The sequence below is a fragment of the Ammospiza caudacuta genome, chromosome 6 (genome assembly GCF_027887145.1).
Source record: "Ammospiza caudacuta isolate bAmmCau1 chromosome 6, bAmmCau1.pri, whole genome shotgun sequence".
Lineage (NCBI taxonomy): Eukaryota > Metazoa > Chordata > Aves > Passeriformes > Passerellidae > Ammospiza > Ammospiza caudacuta.
Window position 1 is genome coordinate 30,551,059 of NC_080598.1, and position 18,839 is coordinate 30,569,897.

Consider the following 18,839-nt stretch of genomic DNA (forward strand, 5'->3'; position numbering starts at 1 on the left):
TAAAGCAATTCATTCTTCCCTTGCCCTCAGGATGCCTGTTAAACTCTAGGTGTGAAGCAGAGAGGCACAGCCAGCAATGGAACCCACGCTGGCCCTGCACAGGGCCCTGTTTCCCCCTCCTGTGCCCACGGGCCGGGTGTGCTGCCACCCACCCCGTACCTAGAGGCCGGAGCAGGACCTGGCGCTGGTCGCGGTCACGTCCATTGGAGGCAAGGCAGGTGAAGAAGCCAATGTCCTCAGAGCTGACCCTGCTGATCAGCAGGGCCCCGTCCGACTGCTGTCTGTGCCTGGGGAACAAAGCCAGCGTGTCCCTCAGCCTGTGCTTGGGTCAGGATGGCACTCCTGAGAGCCAGCAGAGGTGAAGCTAAGCCTCGTGTACAACTTCGTAGTACCATTGAGCAAAGATTTAGCAGCTCAGATGCTGCAGGGGTTGTAATGCAACCCTTAGTCCTCAAATCCCAGCACTGATGCTGTAAGAGTCTGGAAAACTTGCTGCTAGAGCAGATTTCTGGGAGCAGAGAGAGGGGAGAGCAGCTGTGGAAGTAGCTGTGGAAGTTCACTGCAGATGCTCTGATGTCTCTCTGCTGAGAACCTCTGCCCTTGCTCACTGACCAGCTGGTTTTTGCCAAATTTGCTAGCCATGTGTTCTTTTTCTGCTAACCTTGTAACTGAATAAATTTGAACCCTGGTTCACTTACAGACCCTGTGTCACAGCTGTTCCCTCAAGGGTTCAACATTCAAACTTCCATCTGCCTGGCCCTGATGGAGGAGGCTGGACAGCATAAAGCCAGACAGGCCCTCGCTGCATGGCCAACAGCTCTGCTCTCTCAGAGAGGAGATGGGGAAGGAAAAGCAAGGAGGAGGCTCTTCTCATGAATAGTTGGAACCACCTGGGAGCTCACCTGGGAGAGGAGAGGGGCTGCCCATCTTTCTGCCACTCAATGGTGAGAGCTGGTGATGCTTCCACTGTGCAGGGCAGTCTGACTCTTTCCCCAACATGGGCCTCCACTACTGTGGGCTCGCTCTTATCCATTTTCAACCTGCAAAGTTCACAAGCACAGCAAAAGAGGTAGAAACTTCCTTGCTTAGCATTTGACCTTCAGCACAACGCTTTATCAATCACAGGCCTTATTTTTTGCCTCCAATGGCAAAGGGAGGTCTCTACTCCCATGAGAGCTCTGATGCTTGCCATTACCAACATTCACTCCCAACGTTCAGAAAAGAGGAGCCTCTATAAAATCCTGCTCTAGTTCAGCACAGCTTGGTGCTGCACTCCTGTCAGCCAGCTTAATTTACAGACAGCAACCCTTATAACAACTCTGTGGATAACAGCTGAAGAAGCATTAACAATGTGAACACATGGCAAACAGTACAAAGTCCTAAAGAAGACCCTGAGCAAGATTCCCCTTAGGTGCTTCTCTGGCACACAGAAATGAGCCTTTTTAGGGTGTGAAGAGCCTATTGCAATCACCTGACTGCACCAGGTCCAGGAGCTGCTCATCCACTTCATGCAGCAAAAAGGCTGAGGTCGTGTCCTCACAACACTCATCTCATATTCTTTGCTCTCTTATAACTACAGCTAAACACTGTCTTAGAAGGGAACTAAACCATGTGTTCCCACAGTTAAATAAAACGTCATCTACCCTACCCCCATTCTGTGACCTGAATTCTTGATCTCAAAAAATAAAACCAAAGAGCCTTAATTCAATGAATCATTTATTACTGCTTTTAGCAGAAGCAGCTAAGGAGATTGCTGCAGAGTTCAGCAAATTGGCTGGGTTTTAGGCTGTAAACTCAAAAATAGAAGAGATCAGATTGCCCTATTTAATCTGGAATCCCAACATGCTTCATTTAAGGCAAAAATAATTTGTCCCCCTTTATTTCTGTGGGGCTTAGAAGCAATAAAAAACTATACAAGAAGCAACAAAAATGCCAGTATATGATGAGACTCAAACTGGTTTGTTCACAAAACATTTTAAATTAGTTAGTGGAGGCTGGAGGAGCTGAAGTTTTCTTCAATGCACATATGCCTATTTTGTGCTAGTTAAGCAGCTCCTATTTGCTTTGCTTTTTTTCAGAACAGGTTTCTCTTTCTGCCTGCACTAACATGAACAGCTAAGGATGCTGTCTCAAGACTTCTTTTGTTCAAGCCCAGCTGCTTTGCTGCCAGCTTCCCTGTCCATCTTTGCTCAGAGCATGCCTCTTTCAAGAGATCCTTGGGGAGGACAGAAGCCAGCTTGCGACTGGGATCTTCTCCCGTTCCCGTTGTCAGCAGTTCAGTACTGCATGCTTCCCAACTGCGCCCTGGAACAGTTGACCCAGGACCTTTCCAGTCTTTGGCTTTTCTACATGAAGAGATGCCATATGGTTCATCACCTGGCTCCAACAACTGTTGCTGTAGGTGCACGTACCTGTATGTGAGCTGCTGAGGCACGGAGGAGCCGGCTGCCTGCCCAAGCTGCCTGCCTCTGGATAATGCTCGGCGCTGCTGATCTGCCTCCTGAAGGACCTGGCCTCTCTCACCCTCGGCCACAACACTGCTCTGGTACTCTATTCAAAACAAAATGCCATATGTGAATAAAAGGACACTTCTTACTGTGACCTATTGCATAGGGTTTCTGTGAGCCTGGGAGAGCTTGCTGAACCAGAGCCAAAGAGCCCTTCAGCCATCTGCTTTTTGGCTGACTAGTGCAGTAAACCTGCGCTGTCTACTAATGAGAGTCATAGACCTGCAGGCAAGCAATTTTAGACTCCTTTTCCTCCTCTGTCAGTGAACATGTTGCAACATCCCTGAGGCCACAGTGTCTTCTGCTCCATGTGCCATTGCTGTGACAAAGCACACTTCAGAGATTGAAGGCTACAGGGTGCCTTTCTGGCCCATCTTTTGAGACTAGTCTTTCATCTTTTTGGTTTTGTTTCTGAAATAAGGCACAGTTTTCAGAACAGGAAATTATTTGTTACCCAGCAGGACCCGTTTGGGCAAAACACAAAACATAAAAATGCACCAGCAGTTCTGTTTTGGATCAGGAGGCAGCTGATGGCTCTCAGGGAGGAAGACATACTTGCCATGATAGAAACAGGGTGGGTTACAGGCAAGACACAACTCCATTAATGGGGTGACACGGCAGGGGAGAAAGTATTTGAGGGCTAAGGCTTGATCATGAGGTAACACCAAAAGAGGCCCTGCTGCCTCCACACTCCCTCTTGGCAGCAGAGGAAGTTTCCTCCTGCAGCTGGCTTTATTGAGCCTGTGCTCAGTAACGTTTAATGAGGAGCCCTGAGTAGAAGATAATTCACCTGTTATCTGCAGCTGAATCTGTCGGCTCTCGGTCCTCCCGTCAGAAGTGAGGCACGTGTAGGTGCCAGCGTCCTCGGGCCTGACGTGGCTGATCACCAGGGAGCTGTCGGACTGGTAGGTGTGCCTGCAACACGGGGGGAGTGCTGCTGCCTGCCCGGGCACCCACAGCAGCCTGCCAGGGCACAGCAGCCAGCCCGGGCTGGTGCCACACAAACCATCCCCGTGTGGGGCCCTCCCTGGCTCAGAAAAAACCAAAACCCTGCTGACCACAGACGGGTCACAGGCAGGGGGAAAAACTGCAGCAGAAAGGAGGTCAGGAACAGAGAGGAAAACTGAAATGGAAAACAGGGAACTGCTTTCAGTAACTCTCCCATAAGGAGGCAAACTGCCCTTCCAGGGGGGAGCTTGAGTCCCAGCAGTCAACTGCAAACAGAAAAGCATAACTGTGATTTTCATAACACAAAAGGACTGACTGGCTCCAGACAGACTTGCTGGAAACAGACTTCCCAGGAAAAACAGGTTTAAAAGTAGTTTAAAAAACAATTGTACTAGAGATTTTCAGCCAGAGGAACTCTGGGTTATTAGGCTGCAAGTTTCACCCCCAACTACTGGCTTTGTGCTGCCCCAAGATGAACCCAAGAGAAGCAATATTTTTCTGCATCACTACCCACAGCAGCTTCCACCAGTGTTATGGGACAGCATAACACTTGCTCTGCCTCATAATTCTAGCCCGCACCTCATTACTGGTGCACACCGTACCTGTTTCTGCTATGCACAGAGCAGGTGGACAGTAGATGAAAATGGGAATTTCTTTATTTCTTTAAAAAAAAAAAGTGTGCTGGTTGTGGCTGGTGTAGGGTTAATTTTTTTCACAGTAGCTGGTATGTGGCTGTGTTTTGGATTTGTGCTGAAAACAGTGTTGATGTTTTCACTACTGTTGAGAAGTGTTTACACCAAGTCAAGGCCTTTTCTACTTCTCACCCCACCCACCAGTGGGCTGCGGGTGCACAAGAAGCTGGGAGGGGACGCAGCTGGGACAGCTGACCCTGACAGACCACAGGGATATTCCATACCATATGGCATCATGCTCAGCATGTAAAGCTGGGGAAAGGAGGAGGAGCAGGGGGGAGTTCGGAGTGATGGCGTTTGTCTTCCCAAGTCACTGTTATGTGTGATGGGGCCCTGCTCTTCTGGAGACAGCTGAACACCTGCCTGCCTGTGGGAAGTGATGAATGAATCCCTTGTTTTGCTTTGCTTGCACCCACGGCTTTTGTTTTAGCTTTTCAACTGTCTTTATCTCAGTCTCTGGATTTTCTCAGTTTTACCCTTCTGATTCTCTCTCCCATCCCACCAGGGGTGAGTGAGCAGCTCTGTGGGCTGAGTTGCCAGCTGGGGTGAAACCACGACACTCCTTTTTGGACTGCATATTTGGCACTCTGCCCAGCAAGGAGCCCATCTGCTCTACAATGAAGTGATCTGAGCTCACCTGTCAGAGGAGATGGGTCGGCTGTTCTTCATCCACTCCACTCTGGAGAGTGGGGACACGCCTGTCTTGCAGACCAGCTGGATGTTTTGTCCCACAACTGCTGTCACAAGAGGGGGCCTGCCTTCCTCCAGGATTGTTCTGAGAGAGAAAGTGATTCCATTGGCACTTCTGCTGCCCTCCTCACCTCTGTGTCCTCTCATGTGACTCTGGATGAGTTACAACCACAAGGCAAAGCAGGACCAGCTGCCCATTCAGCTTGGAGCAGATGCACTGGGCAGCATGGGGAGCCCTCTCCTATACAGCAAAGGCTGCTGTGAACAGAGTGAATGCTACAATATCTCCTGGAAGAAAGCCCTGTAACCCCTCTCTTCTGAAGGAACAAGGTTTAGCTCAGCAGACAGATAGATCCAGTACAGATATGTTTAGATCTAGCTCTACACACTCCTGATTTTCAGAGTAACACTGTCTGAATCTTGACCCAAAGTCTGCATCTTACAAGTCTTCCCTAGAACAACCCACTGCTGCTCCATGCAGTGCTGAGATAAAGGCTCTGAAGTCAGAGTGCCAGCTAAATTTGTTGGTCAGAACAAGAACAACACCTATGGATTCTCATTTACAGTGTTAGAAGGCCTCCCAGACAGAGACCTCAGGATTCTGCAGTCTTTTCACACATGATACTTCAGTTCTGTCAGAGACCAGGGAGTATGTGAGGAAAGAGACCACAGGTAATGCCAGGGCCTGAATACCTTGATTAACCAAGGGGCCACATGTGTAGCTAATCCATCACATGGTATCCCCAGTTAACTTGTCCCAGCTGAGGCAACATTTCACTCCAGAGAAAGCTCCACTGATGCTTCATAATGAGCTGGCAGAACAGGGGGGAAGGATAGATGGAAATCATCACCTGTGCAGAGCCTGTGCTGGGAACAAGTCTGCAGACTCCTGGTGCCCAAATCCCTCTGTCACAGAAACATCTACTCCGAAAGCTTCACGCCACTGCTTGCCTTCCCGGGACTGCCCCTGCTGGCCACCGCTGCTCTGCCTGTCCGAGGGCCCAGGCAGGGCTGTGTCCCAGGAGTGCAGCTGGCCCAGCCTGTCCAGTCTGCTTCTCTGGCTCTCCAGCACCCCAGTCCTTGGCAGGGCCTCTGGCAGCACGTCCCTCCTCCAGCTGCGGCTGTCTTGCCTGGGGAGTGAAGCCCCATAGGTTCTTCCTTCTTGTCTGTGACTTGCAGTCTCTCTTGTGGGTGACTGCTGCTGACCCTGAGCATGTCCTGTGTGAGAACTGGAGCCAGTCTGCTGGTGCTGCAGGGCTTCTGTGCCAGAAGAGGGCTGGATCTCCAGATGACTGGCCCCCACAGAGCTGTGGCACGCTCTCATGCACTCCTCCTCCGAGGCAAAGCTGTTTTTATTACCGTGACAGCCACCATACCAAAAGCGGTTGCACTTGCCAACAACTCCCACAAAGTACCAGCGAGTGGTCCAGTTGGTGCAAGGGCCGTGGGCACTGGGCAGCAGGCACATGACAGGGTATGCTACCAAAAAGAGTGGAACAGAGGGAGATGTGAGGGTCACAAAGCACAAAGGTCCAGGCGCTTCAAGCCACCTACCTATGATTTATCTGATGGCCCTGTGGGCAAAGGGCAGGTGGGAAAGTAGGACACCTAGGTGTCCTACCCAGCTTTGAAACTGAGAAACTGCTCACATGTTTCTTTTTGCCTCAGTTTTGCCTCTGATGGAAGAACCATTCTCAGAGACATTTCTGAATCTAGATACTAGACAGATGCTTTACAGCCTTGCTTGGAGAATTCTGCAACTGCAAAGCAGGCTCTGGAGCTTCCTCTCCTGCAAGGGACATATGGCTGCCACTTGTACATTTCCAGCTCACAAAGCAAGTGGCTTAGACCCAGCTGTGAAGAAGAGTTATAAATTACAGAATACCCCTGCACACTGATATAAAGAGGAGCGTGGCCCAAGGTGTTTACAAACCCAGAGCCATGGGTATCAGCCACATGCTGACAAACACTGGATGCAGGGCTCTTGCTGCAGGATGCTTTGTCAAGCTGTGTCTCAGCTGAGAGAACCCAGAGAGTTTTCCCCTTCCCCAAGGCTGCACCACAGGGACAGCCAGTGAGCAATCTCTGTGCTGCAGCAGGAGGGTAAGGCCCTGCAGCAGCAATGTGCCCGCAGAGGGTACAGCTGGGCACTAAAGGAGCAAAGATGCTTTTGCCCACCAGCCCTAGTGTCCTCATAGAACAGCAGGCACTTGATTGAACTTTGCTGGCTAAGGGCATCCATGCAGCCCTGAACAATCCCTCCTTCCCCATGTAGTTCTCATTTCTTTCCTGTCCACAGGCTGTCTGAAGACCAAGCACTGTCCTGATTCCACAGGAGATCCCTACTTCTTAACCTGGGTAATTATTTCAGAGCACTCCAGGCTGCATCAAAGTGTCCTCTCAGGGACAAACCACTCCTGAGTAGTCCTACAGACTGACAAAGATCACACAAACACACTTCTGTCCAACTATCAGCAGAGGACAACCATAATTTTGCGTCAGCTGGTAGAGCTGAATCCTCAAGCTGCTTTTGTACACTCCTGCTGCCCCAACTGCCAGGTAGAAATTCTCTTCAGAGAGATTATTTACTACATTTTACAGAGAGCAGACACAGGAAACTTCTATATGCTACTGGACTCTTTTTGTGTATCTAAACCAGTATCTATTTTGTGTATCTATACCAAAGCATCACTTACGGTAGTTGGGCCTATTGAGACATCCTTCCCCTTGAGGGCCTTTGGCTGAGGCGATGTTGTCAAAACAGCAGCCGTACATGGAGCCGCGGCACTCCCCCGAGGGCTGCTGCTGGGACAAGGCTTGGCTTGCCTTGGGGACAGGAATGGAAAGCCAAGAGTTATCCTCACGCATGAGGACAGCAGCACATGTAAAGCACCGTGTGCAAGCTCTCAGCTGCACACAGCTAGCTGTAAGAGGCACCACTGTTTGCTTGTTTGCATCCTAGAGGCTTTTGTCCTGGGAAGGGGTGGGAAACTTGGCTGTCAGCCATGGAGCTGGGGCTGCACTTCTCTGCAAGGCACACCTAAGCAGCCCAGCAGCAGGCCAGTTCTTATTGCTGCCACCAACATGCACCCCAACCTATGGGAGGGATCACCTCCCCACCTTGAATTAATCTGCAGAGTTGACAAACAAAAGCAATTAATAGAAGCCATGCTATTCCCTTTTTTTCCCCCTAGAAACTGGATAGCAATCTTCTGATCAACAGAAATTTAATTACTCAGGATTATTCAATCAGGTCTACATAGGATGGCTTTCTACTTCTCAGACATCTCCTCACCACCTGCTCTGTGCCCTGCTTGTAGAGGATTGCAGGTGAACACCCTGGACTGAGCAGGAGCATGGTGGGGCAAAGGGATGCCTCAAGTATTGGTTCCTCAAGTATTACTGGTGGAGATGAAGCCCAACAGAATCCACAATGTGAGTAAGCAGGGTCAAATCTGATTCTTTGCATCTGATCGACTCCTAAAACGCAAAAAGCTCTTGTACTTACTGCTGGAGTGGTTGTAGTGGGATGATTTTGTCTCGTTCGAATGTCACGGTAATATTGTGGGCATCCAATGTTGTTTGGACCCTGGGCAGCTGATACTCCATCGGGGCAGCAGCCATACCTGCAGACAGAAGGGCTGCAGTAACACCTGACCTGCCTGGTCAACAGGCATGGGCTGCAAGATTCAGGAAGGGCATTGCCAGGAAAGGCAATGCCTCCCTGCTCAGGCCTATCTACTTCCAGCTACCTGTTTTGGTGGCAGGTACTGAAAGGGCAACCTCTCCCCAGAGGGCCCGATGCCAGAGTGCGCCCATCTGGACAGCAGCCATGTGGGCTCTGGTGGCAGTCCTGGGAGCCAGTCCCTGCAGGGGGGTCCTGAGAGAGGCTGAGCCGATGGGGACCTGGGGAGCCAGACTGGGGCTCCCAGTGCACAGCAACCAAGTTGATGCCCTGGTCTTTGGTGGACGGAATGTGCTGGTTCCCTGACGCACTATGGATCATGGTCTTCCCAGGGTGCATTCTTCCATCATCAGAATCTGGGGAGAGAACTCAAGGTATGCAGGTGAGCATGAAAATCTGGCCAGCTTTCCTCCTCTCTGCTCTCTTTCACCTGCCCAAGGCTACCTGGCAGGATTTTCTGAATCACATCTAGAGATGTCTTCTGGCCCGTGCTTCTCATCTGGCTGAGGTACTTTGCTCATTGACTTGACCATTCTTCCTGTTGTTCCATGAGAAACCACATTGCTGTGGTCCCTTCACATCATCCTTTCTTGTTCCTATGATCTGCTTTGGGCATAATTTCTTCCAGCCAGCACTTAAGTCATGCTGACAGAACCTGGGATCCATCTCCTGTACAGAGTCTTCTGCATTGATAGATTCAAATACTGCTGACTGTGGGTGTAAAGGATATACATTTTGTTCCTGGCTCCTTGGCTTTATAGGAGCCCATGAAAAAAAAATGAGAGAAATGAAGAAAAGAATGATCCCAGTCCCTATCACAGCCTATTCCAAGTATCCCATCATCAACCCCCAAATTAAAAAAAATTCTTCCAAACCTGGGGCAGGGCTGTTTGGGTTGTAACTTGTCAGCAAGGACTGGCGAGTGACATTGTATCCCATAGTGTCCTGCATGCTGGGGACCTCTGCAAAGAGACACATACACAAAATGGGTGCAGTTAGTCCAGCACTGTGCTCTAATAATTGCAAATACATCCAGCAGTCAGCAGGAGACAACAGTTGATGAAAATGTTCCTGTTCCTCTTGTGCAATAGCTGCTGAGCAGCAATTGGATTCAATTGGATTGTCAGGACAAGCGACCTACAACGGGCAGGCAAAAGTCAGTGTTGTAGCTCTGACATGGGGAATAGACACAGACAAGAAGCAAAATGTTCTGAAAAGTTGTGACTCCTTTAGAGCCAGTCCACAGAGGGATGAAAGTTGGCTATAGTTTTTGCTACTGAGCCTGCCCAAGTTATCATCCCTCTGGACTGGGATGTCTGGGATCTGTCTGCAGCACACACACACTGGATCCAAAACGGACACACGCCAATGTTGTTCCCAAGCCTGTTGCAAACATTTCAAACAGCACAGGTACTAAGACTCTGAAGATGCTTTGTGCGCATAACCTTGGCAAAATCACAGGATGGAGATAGGAAGGCAAAAAGCTGAGAACATAAGCTGGTGCAGAGCTGGGAGTTTCTACTCCTAAGCAAAAGCATGTTGGGAAAAGCTGGGTGTGCAGCAATACCACTCACGCTGTGGCAGGTAGCAGGGCTGTGTGTTGCAGCTGCCCAGGGAGGCTGGTTTCTGTGGCTGGATGGCTCTGCATGTCTCAGCACTGTAGACTTTGGAGTCGCTGTCAGCACAGATGACCTGGCGTGTCCGGATGCCTGAATCGCAGCTCTTGGAACACTTGGGCACAGAGACAAGGCACTGAGCAGGCAGCAAAGGCTGAATGCAGAAACCCCACGGATCAGAAATGGGGAACAGCTGCATGATTAGCTGCAGGCTGAGCACAGCTTCCTCCACCAAGACAAAGCAAATAATATTTCAGCTGGAATCATCTGAACAATTAGAAAACCATACTTTAAACCATTTTACCAGATGTTCCACCCAGCCCTGAAGCATTAGGCTCTGTGCCACACTCAGCCTGTAACATCCAGATGAGCTGCTGTTACCCACAGTGGTGTCAGGGAGCAGGAGAGAATCATTTCAGCCTGAAGGCAGAAAGGCACCTCAATTCTCTGGGGATCCACCAGCTGTGGGTGGGTAAGTTTGCATTCAAGAACAACAAATTAGAACTGGAAAGCAAATGAGGGGCTTTCTTGTAAGCAAGAGTTTGCCTTACTGGAAGCTGTGGATAAGAGGGACCAGAGGCTCAGAGGAGGGGATAGGATGAGGTGTCTGTGCAACCCATATGGCTCATGGCAAGTTCTATAAATATTTGGAGAGTATTTCCCTCTAATTCAGAGAGGCAGATAGGAGACCTTCTGATATCAGAAAGTCAGGGGAAAGATCAGATTAAGATATGAAACTTCTTTAGCTGTAACTTGGCCCACATCTCATGAAGAAGCATATGTAACATGTTTTAGCCCAGAACAAGCTGGTCTGACTAGCACAGAAGTGAAAAAGTGTGTTTGGAAGTCACCTGATGCATTTGATATACCCATATCTCTACCCCCTGACACTTTTCCCAGGTTGAGGACAGTCTGGCTTCCACCACAAAGACAAGATTAAAGTATATTTTTTAAAACTATTCAGATAAACTGTGCTTCAGATAGATTAAAGCATATCACCAAGTGCAATGACCAGTTCTGAAGCCTACATCTCTGAGCCAAACTTGGGCTAAGAGCTGTTCTGCTGATCACAGCGATGGAGCAAAGAATTGAGAATAAGCAGCAAGAGTGGATTGTTTCAGCTTATTGGCTGCATTTTGCCACTGTCACTGAAACGATAATCTCCCCTCAGAAGGATTTATTTTTGTAGCAGCTGCACACAAAGCGGGCATCAGATTAACTGGAGCATTACTCGTGCCAGTTACAACACAACTGTGAGCCAAGAGGCTGGTAATGAAGCAGTCCTTGCTCCCAGCCTCAGTCTATGTGCAGACTGCACGGATCAAAGCTTGTTTGTGAGGAGCACAGCAATACAATCAGTAATTTTGGAGCCATGACAGCGAGGTGCTCACCAGACCCCAGTCTCCAACGTGCCAGCCGATTTCCTGGATGCAGTTCTCCTTAAGGCAGGGCTGGGTGGCCGATGGCTTTGGCTCCATTAGACAAGCGAAGTCCTGAGCCTGGGAGCCCTGCCGTGTCCTGCAGGTGACAGTCCGGGTCTGCACTCCTTCCCCACAGCTGGCTGAGCACTGCAGAAAGGGACCCAACAATTACAAAGAAGCACCTGGTTTCCTCTTGCAGGCTGGGCTCCCTATCATTAGAGCAGAACACCATTTTGAGACTGCCTGGAACAACCAGCTATCATTAAAATAATTTTCTGGGGTGGGATTTAGCAGAGTAGCTGTTTATGCTGCAGAGTAGAAAATAAAGCATGGGAGCATGGGATAGGGTCTGGAAGATCTGGAGCTCACTGGAGGATTTTGGCCTATTCATATACTTACTCCTGATGTCTCCCCAAAGGAGATGTGGAGGATGAATTTAGAAAAATATCAGAAAAATGCCAGACACTGCAAAATACATTGAGAACAAGACATGGTAGAAAATATCTGTAAACTCATGTTATTTACATGTGATTAAAATCAATGGAAGGTGAAGAATTTTAGGCAAAGTAAAAGGTTAGGTTCTTATATTGCTCATGTCTTTTGTTTGAAGGCTTGTGCTCTATTTTTACAGCGTGGAGCTGTGACAACTTCTATACCAGTAACTAGTTTGTGACATTTTCAACACCCTCTTAAATTCACAGTGGTGTTTCCTGGAATCCAACCTACTTCTACATGAATTACCAAGGTGTCTTACAGAGAGCATTAACTTGGGGACAGTCTGAATCACTTCAGATGAGCTTCCCAGCTGAGCTTCAGCCATTCATTTACCAGAGTAACCTTTTAACTCAGAGTACGCAAAACACAGTTCTTCTGAGAACACTGGAATGAATTACTCAGGCATCAGTTTGTAAGAACGTGACCCTTGGTGCCTTCCCGACACAGCACTCTTACTCCACAACCCCAAAGTTCACACCTCAAATCCCACAAGGTGGGGGGAAAGAGGGGGTGGAAGGACTTTCCAGTCTGGGTGATCCTGCCTCAAAGTTGCATTTTGTGCTGTTGCACAACTCAGGCTAAGTGCAACCACAAGATTGCAAATCAAGTGTTGCAAGCATGCGTGCACTTCTTCTAATGGAGGAAAAGTCACTTCTACTTTAGGGACTGAGTAGACATTCTCTTTACTTTCTAAGCCCTTGGAATGTAAGATGCCTTCTAAAAGCTGTCTGGCTGAACTGAGTGTGTACAGTTTGAGCTGTTTCCCCTCCTGCAGACATAAATGCACACAAGCATCAAAAATGCACCACATGGCTGTGTTTGGAGAAGCCCTGTGCAGACATACAGCAAACAGCAGGCCACTAGTATTTCAAGAGTTTTGCTGTCCTGGCTGGTGATGCAAGGTAGCAAAACCATGGAAATAACTAGCACAGGCAGAAGCCATGAGCTCCTGTTTTGCGGAGGAGGGCGTGCTACTGCCTGTCCTCAGCGGATGGACAGAGGCTGTCCTGCCAGCGCTCCGACTTCACCAGGCCTGGCTCAGAAACCAAGCCAGTGCCAGGTGGGGGCGGGGGGGGCCTGATAAAAACACAGATGTTTTTATCAGGAGAAAGGATTGGCAGACCAGGGAAGAGAGGACGTGCAATGAGAAGAGCAGAGGTGCAGGGACATGCACAGCTTTGAGGAACAGGGATATGTTCATAGGAGGGCATCGGAGGGCTGCAGGGAGAAGTTCTACCCCTCTGCATGCCACCTATCCAGGCACACGTGCTTTTTGTAGTCCCAGAAGAGGAGCTTTCTCCCTAAGCTTTGGCAGATGCTCCTCCTGGAGGTGCCAGGAGGACATTGCCTGCCCAGGGGCACTGACCTGGGACCAGGGCCCCGTGCTCCAGGTGGCACACTGCCGGAGGTTGCAGGGCTGGCTGCGGCGCGGCTGCTGGGCGAAGGCCATGCACTCGGTGTCATCCACCACCCCTTGCGGGCTCTGCCCGTCAAACGCCACGCAGTACACCGAACGGGTCTGCGTGCCCCTGCCACAGGTGGCTGAGCAGGGGCCCCACTCCCCCATTTTCCACCTGCAAGTCACAGAATCAAGCACAAAAAAAAAAAAAAAAAAGTAAGCCAAACTGCTTGGAGGCACAGAGGAGTCGGTGCCACATCCCTGTAGAAATCAAACAGAGATTATGTCCCTTTGCAGAATAGAACCAGAGGCGAGTTCCCATTTGACCAAGCGTGCCCAGCTTAATTGGCAAGGCAGAGCATTAGTCCTACTCCAGAGACATATCTCCAGCTAAAAAACACTTGTTTTTCTGGAAATCCAAAGCCTCTCCAGAAGGGGAAGATCCCTGTCCATGGCTTTTAGTCTCCTGATGTCTGTAAAAATGTCATGCCTGGAACAGAACATCAAAAAAAAAAACCAAAAAACCAAAAAACAAAACTACCACAAGAGCCTAATCCACACATTACACTCCAGATATTATCAGAAACAGTAAAACCAAGCCAAGTCCTCACTCTGCCCGCAAACCATGCCAAGCACACTCAGAAGTGCTTAACTTTTCACTGACGGCCAGTAGAAAGCTGGTTTATTCCTCCCATCAGTCAAATTCTCTAACTGCAGCACAAAAAGCCCACCAAAATGTAAATAGATTTTTCCTGTCTTTTGTTGCTGAAGCTGCTGCAGAAATGATACACCCTTGCTAACTAGGAGAATGTATCCACAAAACAATCTGTCTAGATACTAAAATCTCTGCCCATGGCCATCCCAGCTTCTCAGAACTAGCTGGGTAGCTCAAACCACACCTTGCATGGCCTGGCTTCAGGGACAATATGATGTTTCATCCCCAAATCCAGCATGCAGTGTAGTCCAAAGGCACTGGTTGTAGAGGGGGACATCATGGTGATCTGCTTGCCATCTGCTATGTCCCCTTACAGCCAGGTAAGGCCCAGCCAGGGAATGAAAGCAGTTCAAGTTTTCTCCCCCAGCATTCCAGCTACTTCCTGAGCCCGGCTCTTGCCACTCCTTAACCAAGTTTCAGCCAGCCAATTCACGTTCACATCCTAACAGAATTCCACAGTAGACTTTGCCATGGTCAGCTCCTAAAAACACCCTTCTTTATTGCTAAAGATGCACATGTCAACCCCAAACTGAATGGCCTCCACTATAAAATCTTTCCTTTGGAAAGGGAACAAATACATTCAGTAGAAGCCATTTACAATGGTGTGGTTGAAGGGCTTATAACAAATTATTCATCAAGTGTTTTGGAAAGGCTGTGTCAACCAGATGGGATAACTTAGAGCTTCTTTCAATTGTGGAACAAGACTTCTCTGACCCTTGGTTCATTTCCTTGTAAGATAAGGTCAGCCATAAGGCTGGGACCCTCATCAGAGGGCAAAAATTGCCAGTCCTAAGCTATTAGCAGCTTGCTGGGGGACAATTGTTTTGCTTTTGATACTTTTAACTTCTGGTATCTTAGTGTACATTATTGTATCTCTCACATCTTACATGCTCTTTTATGCCTGCTATAGGGCCCATGCCAAAAAGAAGAGCTTTTAAGAAACTTCAAGTCTTTCTCTATGCCATGCTGGCCAATGTTACAATTGCCCAAACAATCATGCTCTCTTTTCTTTTATGTTCTTTTCTTTATCTTGATAAGTAAATTAAAAAAAAAAATCTTCCAGAACTTTACCCTGATTCCAGAGGAAACATGAGAATAAGCAGTCAAAAGCTATGCAGAAATTGTCCCTTTCTCAGTCTCTAAGAATCAAGTTACCAGAGGCACGTGCAGCCACCTAAGCAAAGCTGCCAGCCAGCACCCTCCACCACCATTTTCACTGGCAAGCATCAAAAGCAAAGCAACACCCACTTCTACCACATGTGCCAAAGAGGAAAGCCCCCATGATTTCAGCGAACTAGGTGGAGAGCAGAAGAGAGCAGCTGCCTTCCTGTAACTTCCTTCTGCTTGTTACCTCTTCATCTGAGAGCTCCGTGCACCGCTGTGACTCCAGGCTTGCGGCAGGTAGATGTAAGAAGTCCTTTATATACAGAACAAAGGTTTTAAAGAACTTAACACAAGTAGCTACAGGCTAACACGTATTCAGAAATGTTCCCAGGTGCCCTCTCACACACAAGTGCTCTCAGAGGCCTCCAATGGTACACAGACACACACAGCTAATGCTCATGTTATAGCCCTGGGTGCCCATAAGAGCCAAGTGAAGCCAGCTGCAAGGAACAAGGTGGAAATGGCTGGGTGAAGGGGTTTGAAAATGCTGGAGAATGAAAAGACTCCAGGATTCATCCCTTTCTAAAGGAACACACTGGGAATGCAGAAATGACATAAAATGACACCAACTCAGACCTTCTACTCTGTAGGCTCCAGCTCAAGAGAAGAAAAATGAGAGAATCTGTTTTATATCTCCTACATGGACTAGGCAGCTGTCTTCCACAATGCTATTTTGGAAGGCAAATTTAATTGGTCTATAAAATGAACACAGGATGTATTAAGCCCTTTCCTTGTGTGCACAGAAATCTCCTCACTCATCACTGTATTATCATCCCAATCTTTTATCTTTGGTTTTCTCTTAGAAGTGAAGCACCTCCTTGGAGACAACCATGCTGGAGGGCAGACGTGAGACAGTCACTTTTTTCTCAGTTCCAAAAGCACTTCAGGAAGAAGTCAGACCCCAGAAGAAGGAAAGAAATCGCACCGTTTTGTCTGGGGACAAGGCTGATGGCCACACATCCGGTTGTTGTCTGGTTGTGGCTTATTCCTGCACATATAGTCCGGATAAATTTCATTGTCTATGGTACAAAACACCAAGCGGGACTGGAAACCTGGGGGACAAACAAGAGAGTTTGTACACAAACTTGATCAACTTGATCAACACAAGCCACCCAGCACTAAGTTTGATAGCAGAAGCAATACCCTGGGTTGGCAAGACAAGTTTCTTGTCTGTCAAGAAGTTGTGTAGAATCCACACCTGTCCCAACCATTCCGGAAAAGAGACGGGGCAGGTCTCTGTCTCTCACTACATGGACAAATTATGCCTTCCCACAGTATAGGAGTCTGCTGGAAGAGCAAGGGAGACAGTACAGTTCTGTGTAGCTGAGGGGAACTTTCCTGTTATATTATGGATTGAGATTCACGAGGGGAGTGCCCTACCTGTAAGTTGCTCATGAAGGAGCCCTGCAAGATGTATGCAGTGTACAGCAGAACTGGGGGTCTCCTGTTAGACTAAAAAGGTCAGTCTTATGAGGACTGGATATGGGAGTAAAACTTGCAACTCTTCATGCTTCCTACAGGTTATGAGTGCCCAGCCAATTTTAGCACCTACTGTCACAATATGGCAAAAGTTGCCAAAATGGCCATTAGGATGGAAGACCAGAAGAGACTCTATATACGAATCAGTTGGTGACGGTTTTTTTGTTTGAGTGATTGAAGTTTTTTGGTTTGTTTTTCTTTTAAGCTTAAAATCCATAATGTTGCTCATGGAGGAATCTGTAAACTGAATATGATGGGACACCCTAGGAGATCTGACAGTCCTCTTGGAGTGGGGAATCATCCTTGTCGCAGACATTTCTCCACAGAAATCCTTCCTTTCATATTTCTGTGTCTTCGGGAGCCAGAGGCCCCCGAAGAGAAGGTAAACAATTATTATCAGCTGCTGTGGAATGCAATAGGATTCACCTTGATTGGCTCATTTTCTATGTTTATAATTAAGAGCCAATCACCAGTTCAAGCCAGGGGACTGAGTCCTTGGCCACAACTTTGTTGTGGGTTCTTTTCTATCTCTTCTCAGCTTAGCTAGCTGCTCTGCAAACCTCTCTCTATATTCTTTTTAGTATAATTATAATGTATTATATCATATATTAATAAATTCAGCCTTCTGATCAAGATACAAGATTCACCGTCTCTCTCTCACCAACTGCGACCCACACAGGTCGCGGTAATATCTGGTGACCCCTCGTGTAAGAGCAAAAATTAATCTGATAAGACCAGAGGAGCAAAATTGCTGCACTGGGTAAAAATCCTGTATGTGTAGCATTTGATGGTTGCTTTGAAGTGACCTCAGAAAGTGGATTCAAGCCAGGAGCTGAAGAACTGAAGATTTGGACAGAGTTCACAGCCAAGGCTGACCACAAAGAGAATCTTTCTTCTGGAAAACCATCAGGAAAGATGATGGAAAAGAGCAGCAGACCTGTGGAGCTGGCCAGAGCAAGCTGGACTCTTTCAAAAGGTACTGTTCACTTTTTTATCCCTGATGAACCAGCCCTTCGTAGCTTGTGGCTGTTCGTATGGCAAACACATGCCTTGCCAGAAGAGATTCAATTCTCCTCTTCAGAGGAAAAGCTTATTGCCCTCTGGAACTATTGGTGCAGAGAAGATGGTTGCTTTTTGTCAAAAACAGATATCTATGGGTTCTTTCGATGGGCAAAGCTTTTTGGGTTCTTTACTGATATTCTGTATGCTTTGGATGTTTTTGTCTGGGAGTGCATGGACTCGATTATCCAGTGCGTCTACCTGGAGGGACGCGTGTTGCCTTCCATCTACCCAGCATTTATAAAGCTTTTCCCAGTCCTGAAGCGCAGAGCAGCTTGTTTTCAATGGATATCTAACTGTTATGGCCAAGCTCCGTTTCCACCACCCTTGGCAGAAGACCCGGTGGGGGAGGACTTTGGGTTTTTCCCCCCCCCCTGCTTCGCGGCGGGGGGGGCTGAAACTTCGCGGCGCGAAGAAGATTTTTTTACTCTTGCTCCGGAGCATGCTCAGATGGAGTGTTCTCCTTCCCCCCCTTCTCTCTCTCCGGGGGGATGGGAGCGGCCGCTCAAGCCAGCGCCGGTCTCTCAGACTCCGCCTTCAGAAACGGGGGCGGCACCGGTCTCCGAGGTTTCCTCCACGGCCCTGCTAGAGCCGTCACTCCAGGAGATCCCGTCTCCGCCTCTCCAGGAGGTCCCGCCTGCGGTTTCACCGGCCTCCCTGCCCCCACCAGAGCCTGTGTCGGAGAAGGCCGAAGAGACAGCACTTCCGTCGATTGACCTGTTGCTAAGCAACGGCGACGCTCCGCTGTCTCTCCCAGCTCCGCTGCTGCCGGTTTGCACTGCGACGGCGACTGCGACTGCGCCTCCGCAGAGGACCCCGGAGTCAGCAGCAGAAAACGGAGTTGAACCTGCGGGACCCTCGAAGCAGCCCGCGGCTGATCCCACGCTCAGCGCGGTCCCCCCCCCCGGTTCCGGCTCCCTCCCCGGTTCCGGCTCCGTCCCCGCTGCTTCCACCGGACGTCCCAGCAGC

General features: G+C 48.8%; 1 protein-coding gene across 1 annotated transcript in view; it reads right to left on the minus strand.

Moving 5' to 3' along the window:
- PAPLN (papilin, proteoglycan like sulfated glycoprotein) overlaps positions 1 to 18,839 on the minus strand; it is a 53,609-nt gene that overhangs the window by 6,848 nt on the left and 27,922 nt on the right. The window contains exons 11-24 of the mRNA XM_058807306.1: positions 16,258 to 16,384; positions 13,421 to 13,628; positions 11,530 to 11,706; positions 10,097 to 10,253; positions 9,398 to 9,484; positions 8,590 to 8,878; positions 8,346 to 8,463; positions 7,534 to 7,663; positions 5,689 to 6,316; positions 4,785 to 4,922; positions 3,298 to 3,422; positions 2,412 to 2,550; positions 903 to 1,040; positions 160 to 287 (exon numbers count right to left, since the gene is read on the minus strand). Coding sequence (XP_058663289.1) covers positions 160 to 287; positions 903 to 1,040; positions 2,412 to 2,550; positions 3,298 to 3,422; positions 4,785 to 4,922; positions 5,689 to 6,316; positions 7,534 to 7,663; positions 8,346 to 8,463; positions 8,590 to 8,878; positions 9,398 to 9,484; positions 10,097 to 10,253; positions 11,530 to 11,706; positions 13,421 to 13,628; positions 16,258 to 16,384 — 2,589 coding nt within the window. The remainder of the gene's footprint in view (positions 1 to 159; positions 288 to 902; positions 1,041 to 2,411; positions 2,551 to 3,297; positions 3,423 to 4,784; positions 4,923 to 5,688; positions 6,317 to 7,533; positions 7,664 to 8,345; positions 8,464 to 8,589; positions 8,879 to 9,397; positions 9,485 to 10,096; positions 10,254 to 11,529; positions 11,707 to 13,420; positions 13,629 to 16,257; positions 16,385 to 18,839) is intronic.